Raw genomic sequence first — 9,203 nt, 5'->3', positions numbered from 1 at the left:
AAGGTTGATAGAATGCGTTAACTAAAACAAGAAGTATTTCTAGAGATGGAAACAATTTTGCATTCGGAAACGTTTGTCCCTGATCATCATAGAGATATGGTGACACAGGTGATCACCGAGAGGTGTAAGCTAAGGGAAGACGGAACCTTAGTTGCGGCCTTAACAAGATTGACAAACTTGCGATGTTTTTTTCCCCAAACCCGTTCTCATTCTAATTCAATCCACAAGACTTGTCATCACATTCTTTCACACACACTTTGCACAACTTTAGATTTATTTACCTATTTGTTCATTTATCATTGCATTTTACTCTTCATCACCTCACAATCTTAATTTGATTACGGTCGTATATATCACATCATTGTCGCATTAGCATCGCAAATCCCCGTGTTCGACCTCAGATCATTTCGAGAAATTTGTGATGGAATTATGCTTGGTTTCATCGCAAGAAAACCTGTGACATGCATAAGCTATATGAACGCATTCTATAGTGAATTTTGTGGCATCGTATACATTATCTGGTAGTGTGATTAAGACATCGCATATTATCAATTCTGTGGTGGCATTCAAACGCACAACAACCATCTCCATCTCTGCCTCTATGTCCATTTTATTGTCGTCTTTGACTTCCCATGTTGGGCCCCTGATGTAAATCCACTGAATGAGTTGTTTTTGTGAGTATCCTGATGATCAAGTCGCTTTTTGTAAAGCAATAGTTCAAGATTGCAATGTTGGCCACTTGACATCCGTTCTACTTTGGAATGTAGCCATAATTGGATTGTATTCTTCATCCAAACCTAAGAGAATTTGAGAAACCAAAGAACGAATAGGAACATGGCTCCCAGCTTGTTCTAAATTGTCAGCATGATTTTTCATAACTCGTGAATAATCATTCATAGTAAAAGAACCCTTTCGAGTTGACTGAAATACCTGGCTTAAGTAGTCTTCTTCATCTCGAGATTAAACTCCGAACAACTATTGTATTGCATCCCAAAGATCTTTTGCATTTTCATAACCTTGGTTTGCAACATCCGATGCCATGGAATTGTAGAGCCAGCCCAAAAAAAAAGTTGGTTTGTGGCTACCAAAGCTTCATATTGAGGATTTATGGTTACTTGTGTTTGGACCGTTGAACGGTAAGTGCCAGTGATGACACCTTCGGATAAGGAGGCGATAGCTACATACGAAGGGGTTGTCGAAGTTGTAGGCTGAGCTACAATTTGGGACACGATTTCTTCAGGCTACAAAAACATTGATGAGCATTTTCTCTCCCCGATCAGATGATCAAACAGTCGGTAACTCTAAATCGGAAGTGTCAAATTCTACCATAATAAGATGTTGTTTCTGCCAAGTTTGATTGTGGTTATTTGATCTAGCAGCTGGTTCAAAGTAGGATTTCTGTAGATTGCATTCCCAAAGGTCCCATTGAAGTTGATCGAGGCGTTGGCCATTTCACGGCTTTGATACCAAGTTAAGATGCAGACTTCGCAGTAGAATTTTTAATAGAGATGGAAACCTTTTTTCACGCTTAAAGGATAGTACTGAGTCGCTAGGATTTCTTTTTGTATATTTCTTCTTCATTGCATTTAGGGGCCGTTTGATTTATAGGTTTTCGGAATTGGCACAGGTATCCAATTTTCATGTTTGTTTCACAGTTTTCAACTCTTTGCTTGAGAATAAACTATTCCCAGACATTCCTCATTTCTCACATATAAGAGTTTTCTATTCCCCTCCAAAATTATGAGTTTTCTCTTTTCTCCTATCTATCTGTTTTTCATTTTACATATAATTTCATTTTGAATATAGTTAACTAATTAGTTAATTAACATTAATTTAATAAAAATAATATAAATATTTATTTTAAAAAATCAATAATAATCTATTAAAATATTTACTTAACTTATTTTTATAATAAATAATTATTAAATGAATGGAATTATTTTTTTACATAAATTATTAATTTATTAACTAATAATATCTTAAATATATTTAATTAGTAAACTGGAGTTCATTAAATTTATTTAGTATTAAACTTCATTTTTCAATAATAATAATTTATTACTTTATTATTTTTTAATAATCAAGTAATTTATGGAGATTAATTTTAATTTAATCATTCATTATGAGCATATAATCATCACTGATTATTTATAAAAAGTTAATCATTTATTGTGATTAATTTTTATTACTCCATTCATTATTAACCTACATATTTACAAAATATTTTTTAGTATTCTTTATTAATATATCATGTTTTTATCTCATTTTCTTCACATTTTATATAATATATTATTCATTAAAATATATTTTCTTATATTGTTTAATTAAAAGTAAAATTACTAATGTTGAACTTAATTAATAATAAAGATGATTAAATGTTAGATTATAATTAGTATGATGTTCATTAAATGCATAATTGGTTAATTTTAATTATAAATTACTCGATCTTCAAATATTTATAATTAAAATTATTATTGACTCATAATTAATTAACTTTTTATTGATATATCGAATATCATTTATTATTTAAATTATTAATGTATTGCAATTATAATAAAATTTTCATGTTTAATTCCATAAATTAAACACAAACACTATTTTTGTTCACACAATTGTAATAGTATTTCCATGCACAATCAAATACAATCATCTTTGATTACCAGATATTTTATTACCAAATATCTACATTAGATTGTTTTCAAATTAAAGAAGAATATTCAATTTCTTTTTTACGTGCCATCATTCAAATCAGAGAAGGAATTAATTTGAAAACTTGCAAAGAATTGAATAACTGATAAATTAAATTAATTTGATTAAATGAGAATCAAATATGTCGAAAAGGAAAAATTACTAGTTCCCATGCCTCGAAATTTTTTGGAGCCTTATTGTGTAATAAACCTCTATTTACAGCATTGGAAAAAAGGTAAACGAATTTTTTTTATTAGAGCCACTGTATGTAATTAGAGTCACTAAAGAAACAGCGTAGACATCTACAACTAGAGATTTTATCATTTATGTCTCTCAAAACTTTTGAAAACAATTCTGTTAACTTTGAAAGCAATCCTCTTAACGATCCCTAAGGTATGAAGTTGGGATTTCGCATGAAGCAATCCAAATTACAACGAAGGCAGAAATAACAAGAGAATAAGGAAAGAGAACAAACAATAAGCAATGAATTTGCTCAAGTTTTAAACTTGATAACCCGCCCATGGCTGATTAACAACAAATTCATTTCCTAATTCTAAGAAGTCATCCGAAAAGAGCTTAAGAAAAGGAAAGTTTTAAACGCAATGGATAGAAACTCGGATTAATGCCCTACAGAAAAATTGAAAATTCACTCCAATGTTAGAAAAATCTGTTAAACTACTCTATGTTTTTGTTATAAAGATACTCACTCTTTTCTCGTTTCTTTCTCGAGAAAATAACGAACTTTCAGTGGCTTCTGAGATTTTTTATGAGAATTTATCGAGCTAGTATGATATGAGATCGTGAAGGAGACGACATTCATTTAGATGATATAGTGTAAACAATTTTGCATCCAAAATCTTTAATTCTGCATACAATTAAAATACAAATTTTAAAAGCAGAATTTTGAATAAAGATAGAAACCTTTCTTCACCCTAAAGGATAGAAGTCGATAGGGTTTCTTTTTGTACATTCTCTTTTTTATTGAATTTAATGATATACATAGCTATTTATACTCAAGGACAAGCTAAAGCCCTAGAATGAAAAAAGAAATAGGAAAGAGGGAGAAACATTTGAGGCCCAATACAAAAATGAGAGAAGATAAATTGAATATTTGCACCAGATGGCCCTGAATATATATATATATATATATATATATATATATATGTTCGATACATCTTTTGTTACTGGTGGAACGATAAAAGGGAGATACCAGAGTTCATTAGCAAGTGCTTAGTGTGTCAGCCAGTGACCCGCAGACTTGGCTTGTTGCAACCCTTGAACGTACCAGAATGGGAGTAGGAGAATGTGTGTGTGGACTTTATCATGGATTGTCATGAACAATAAAGGTCTCCATAATTAGGATGGTAGACACTTCTATCCGTGTCTATAACTTCTATGTTCTAAAATTTTGTCATATTTTGTAAATATTTTGATTTATTTTTTTATATTTAAAAACAATCAATTAAATATTATAATTATATATATATTGGAAATAAGGGATGAAATTAAAAAAAAAAAAAAAAAAAAAAAAAAAAAAAAAAAGGAAAATTCTTTTCCTCTTCGTCGAACGGACGCGAAGAAAAAGAAAAAAAAGGAACGAAACGCTCGTTCCCATTCTCCCGCCGTCCGCTCCCTTCACCCGTCGCACAGCCGCCGTCGACGTCGGACCCCGCCGCTCCTCCATCGAAGCCTCCGACCAGCGCCGTCTTCCAGCCTAGCCGGATCTCCAGCTGCTCACCGCCACGATCGCAGCCGCCGCTCACCGCTGCTCCTACTCCAGCCGGCTCAAGCCGCCGCGCGTCGGTCCAGCCATCCGACGAGTTGAACCACCATTGCTGGTAGATTTCGCCAAATTTTTTGTTAGATTCTGGGTAAGCAATTTTATGTGAGTTTGGAGCTGCTTTGGTTTATTAATTTTTTTTTTGTTGAAACTCTCTATGTTTGGAGGTTTAGGTTCAAGATTTGAGGGGATTTTGAGGTGGCCCATCAAGTTTAAGACCATTGTTAGATTTTGGTAAATTTTTGGTGAGTTTCTTGTGAACCTTTGGTTACTCATTCAATTTTAGTTGGATTTTAGCTTTACCCATAGATTTTGGATCTTAGTAACGGCCTAGTTTGAGTCCTAGGTGCTGAGAATTTATTGCTTGTTGTATGTTATCTTTCCTTTTTCTCGTGTTAATACTAATACATATATATTTCTTTGTAAATGTTGTTTTCAGGAGAGTTATTTGATGGCTTGGCTCTTGGTTATTTCTGCCTTCGTTGTTATTTGGATTGCTTCATTATGCAAAATTTTTTCATCTTCTAGGAGTGCTTTCTTAAATGGTGATACTCATGGACTATTGTGTTCTACATTTTATCTCTTCTTTTACATTAAAATACTCTTATCTGTTGTCCTGTAACATTTAGATGTCACTCCTCAAAAGAGAAATATCTTGCTGGTCATTGCCCATCCAGATGATGAGTCTATGTAAGCACTTTAGATGTCTCCATTCTTCATTTTTCTTGCTGGGTTTATATCTTTCTCCAATGACAGGAAATTTTGTCATAAGTTCTATCTTATTGCCCATTGTTTATTAAAGAAAATCGGTTACTTTGTTTTCCTTGCTCAAAATTGAACTGTAACTACTTCCATTTATATTTGTTCAGATTAATAGACCAACTATTTAACTAGGACTTCAAAAAATTAATATGTGAACATTTGTTTAAAAACAAAATACTATCTACAAGCAGAAAGTTTTAGAGATTATTAAATTTTGTTATAATGTATTATATCATTGGAATTGGCCCCATTTTTCCTGTATCAATTCCTCCTTCCTTCTTTCCAATTTGATGTAACAATGTTGTTGATGTTCTCATTATGTATTATGTGTAATTAGTTCCTGGATTAAAAGTTTCTGCAGTTCAGCCGTCAATTTTGGGCTTGATATAAAAAGTTGCCTGTCATAAATTCTGTCTTCTTTGCACGCTTGGATTTTTTATTCAATATTTAGTTTACTTTTTATTTATGACTCCTGATGCTATTGTGCTTTCTAAACACCTGCAGGTTTTTTTCTCCAACAATAAACTTCCTTACATCAAGGGGGCATAAGCTTCATATTTTATGCATGTCGATTGGTATTGCACTTCAAAAATTCACTAGCTGACCTTCTTTCTTTATTTACTCATGTAGCAAAATCTTAACTTGCATCATGCGAAATCCCAACTTCATACCTTTGGGATTGTTAAGAGGATTGCTTTCAAAACTTTTTTTTTATTTTGTTATCAGGATTATTTTCAAAAGTTTTGAGAGGGCGACTTATAAATGATAAAATGATTTGTACGTTTAAGATCACTATCCATAAACACATGATTTTTTTTTTTGTAGAAAGATCAACTCTGGTTGCTTTAGAAGAACAAGTCATCCATAACCATAACAACAGACTTCTAAAAACCAGGGAGAGAATTTTGACAACCAATTATTCAAACATATTTTTCTTGGAATAGCTTCCAGACAACCACTTATTTTTTATTTTTATGTTCTTCGTTTATTATGTAGGTAATGCAGATGGCATAGGAACCGTGAGAAGAGAAGAGCTATACAAAGCTTCCTTAGTTCTTAAGGTGTTTGAGCCTAAAATAAAATAAACTTTTTACATAATTTTCTAGTATCTTAAACATTTTCTTTCTTCTCAATGAAAGCAGGTATTTTTTACAAAAAGAAAAAATAAATTAAAAGAAAAGAAGAAAAATAAAATAAAATTAGCTTCTCTGATGTTAAGTTTGGCCTAGAATATTGAACCTATGAGGTTAAAAGTTGCCTGTCATAAATCCTCAATCCTCTTTGCACGCATGAATTTTTTATTCAATATTTTGTTACTTTTTTTTTTCCTTTTTAATTTTCATGTATCAAAGTCTGTTTTTGTTGTTATGAAATCTAGGTTCCCCTCGGTCAAGTGAAGATCTTGGACCATCCAGATTTGCAGGTGTGACTTCAAAATTGTCTGGCTGAATTTGATTATACTGTCACTACTTGACATATTATGGGAAGATTGTAATCCAATATAATAATGCCGTCAGGATGGTTTTGGCAAAGTGTGGGATCATAAACTGCTGGCAGAGATTATTGAACAGGAAATATCAAGCCATGAGATTGACTTGGTAATATATTGGATCTATTAAACTGGTTACTGGTACAATGTTGAAATCATATCTATGCTCACTTTTGGTTATGCATAACTTTTTTGGTTTCTATCTGACATGTCTGACGTTCTGTTCTTTCATTTTTTATGACTTTTACAGATTATTACTTTCGACAGCTATGGAGTTTCCGGTCACTGTAATCATCGTGATGTGCACAACGGGGTGCGGTAAGCTGGCTTATAAACTTATATTACTTTTATTCTTCTTACTGCCTCCTTCAGCATTTCTTGTTTTCTCAAAAATTATTTCCTGAGATGTAAATTGTCTCCATTGTAGCTGGGCTTTAAAGGAAGCAACATTTATTGCTGAAATCTTGGAATTTAAGTGTTTATGTTGCTCAAATAATTTATCTTTACCCATTTGTAAACAAAAGATAATGTCATGGGGCTCTGCTTGAGTACTATAATGAGGAATAATTCATTAAAGGTAATGACATATTTAAAAAATGAGTGAGTTGTAGACGTCTGCACTGGTTCTTTCTTTCTATTTGTTATTTATTATTAATTAAAAGAGAATTCTCACTATCAGTTCTATGGGTAGTATAATCAATGATGCATTGCTTCTCCATTCTAATAAAAAAAGAAAATTTACCTTTTTTCCAATGCTGTAAACAGAGGTTTCTTACACAATAAGGCTCCAGAAAATTTCGAGGCATGGGAACTAGTAAGTTTTCCTTTTTGACATATTTGATTCTCATTTAATCACATTTCTACGATGGTTAACTCATGACTTACGATCCCTCACTTGCAGAATTCCTGCACTTCATAAGTTGAGTTTCCTTTTCGATTGGTGAATGCTTTGAAGTTGAGGGTTCTGTAATATCTTTTAAGGATGTTTAAGTAATTCGTTCCTTTTCTGTGATGAGGCTACCAATGAGATGGGAGCCAAATTATGGCTCAATGAATGATTAAAATTGATTAAATTCATAAATGACTTTAGGTTTGTTGATATGACATGTTAAGTGAATGTGAACTTCCAAGTTACCCTCTGTCCTGTTAAGATTTGTTCCAGAGTACAAAATTCAAAATCTCTCCTTTCCTGTGTCCAATTCTTTTTCTACTAGATTAAGAAGAAAGCCTCTCTATTTTCCGTTGACATCTCACACAAAAGTAAACCTAAACCTTTTCAGGTCAATCGTAGCCTAGCCACGTTTGCGTAATCAACTTCTGAGTTCCCTTTCCAGGAGTTTATGTGTAATTTTGCTTGATTATTCTCAGGTCAGTACCAACATACTGCGGAAGTATAGCGGACCATTTGATATCTGGTTATCTATTTTGTTTTCCGAAGAGCACACACGTGGAATAACTCATTGCTTGTTAAATGAATGCCCACGACAAAGCTTCCTTGCAATGGCACAGCACGCAAGCCAATGGGTTTGGTATGTTTGTTTTGTGAATTTTATTTGAGTCAGATTAGAGCATAAACTCTACTATCATAGTTGAGCGTTATTTGAGAGCTTCCCATGTTACACTTATTTCATTATCCCATTCCCATTCCATTCATAAGGAAATTTGGATTTGGTTCGCTGGACAACACAAAAACCTGTTGTTTTAATTGCCCTACTTTTTTATTTGGCAGGTTTCGGAAACTCTTTGTTACTTTTTCCAGTTATACCTTTGTCAACACACTCAAAAGAATTAACTAGTTGTGCGGTTATTATGCCATGCGACGTTACAACATTACAGATATCTACTTTGCGGGAAGTGTGGAATCAGAATTTCTTCATTTCATGTGAGGTTTAGATTGGAGTCTCTCCCTATTTCCCGATGCGTTCTAATGATTTGTGTTTTATTACAGTATTAATAATTCACCACACGTTCATTTTACTCATCTTTGGGTAGGACTTGGCTTTGTCTGTAACTTAACATGGAATTCAGCTGGTGAAACATTGTTGATTGGCATCAACTCGTTCGTTAGAAGTCGAGCTTGAGCCTAACTAAGACCAAATTGGGAATGTGGACTTGGTCATTCTATCTAGTTCAAAAATGTATTAGGTCATGGTTTTATACTAATTCTCTGCAAACCTGTAGGTCAAGATACTCGTGGTTATGTGAAATAATGTTGATGTTAAATATTTATTTGGATCGAAAAATTATATGAAATGTTCTCATACATTTAAATTTCTAGCACTCTCAAGGTCTGAGAATTAGGCTGCAACGTAAGTACGGACTAGTTCAAGAATAATGTAGTTTTTCAAAATAATGATAAAAATAGAGTATCGAAGAAATTTTTTTAAAAAATAGTGGTTGAAGAAATAGGTTTTAGAAATAAGGTTAAGGACCTAGTGACAAAAATAGGGTGGATTTGGTTGTGATAAAAATTGTGTACTCGTT

General features: G+C 32.7%; 1 protein-coding gene across 1 annotated transcript; it reads left to right on the top strand.

Annotated features, from left to right (window-relative positions):
• The first annotated feature begins 4,253 nt into the window (after positions 1 to 4,253).
• Positions 4,254 to 8,990, top strand: LOC120071635 (N-acetylglucosaminylphosphatidylinositol de-N-acetylase family protein). The gene is made up of 12 exons (XM_039023993.2): positions 4,254 to 4,559; positions 4,642 to 4,713; positions 4,908 to 5,013; positions 5,098 to 5,158; positions 5,735 to 5,805; positions 6,227 to 6,291; positions 6,609 to 6,653; positions 6,748 to 6,828; positions 6,970 to 7,037; positions 7,485 to 7,533; positions 8,088 to 8,248; positions 8,449 to 8,990. The coding sequence occupies exons 3-12, from the start codon at positions 4,920 to 4,922 to the stop codon at positions 8,513 to 8,515; spliced, it is 762 nt and encodes a 253-aa protein (XP_038879921.1). The 5' UTR covers positions 4,254 to 4,559; positions 4,642 to 4,713; positions 4,908 to 4,919; the 3' UTR covers positions 8,516 to 8,990.
• The last annotated feature ends 213 nt before the right edge of the window (positions 8,991 to 9,203 follow it).

Source organism: Benincasa hispida, chromosome 2 (genome assembly GCF_027475165.1).
Source record: "Benincasa hispida cultivar pf3 chromosome 2, pf3_genome.v1.1, whole genome shotgun sequence".
NCBI classification, from domain to species: Eukaryota; Viridiplantae; Streptophyta; class Magnoliopsida; order Cucurbitales; family Cucurbitaceae; genus Benincasa; species Benincasa hispida.
This window is presented reverse-complemented; position numbering and strand designations above follow the sequence as displayed.

What these genes read in the sequence shown, in the direction of transcription:
- LOC120071635 (XM_039023993.2), top strand. Translation starts at nt 4,920, where the DNA reads ATGGCTTGGCTCTTGGTTATTTCTGCCTTCGTTGTTATTTGGATTGCT. An exon ending in CAAGCCATGAGATTGACTTG is followed by an intron (nt 6,829 to 6,969) that starts GTAATATATTGG and finishes TGACTTTTACAG; the next exon opens with ATTATTACTTTCGACAGCTA. An exon ending in CACGCAAGCCAATGGGTTTG is followed by an intron (nt 8,249 to 8,448) that starts GTATGTTTGTTT and finishes TTTATTTGGCAG; the next exon opens with GTTTCGGAAACTCTTTGTTA.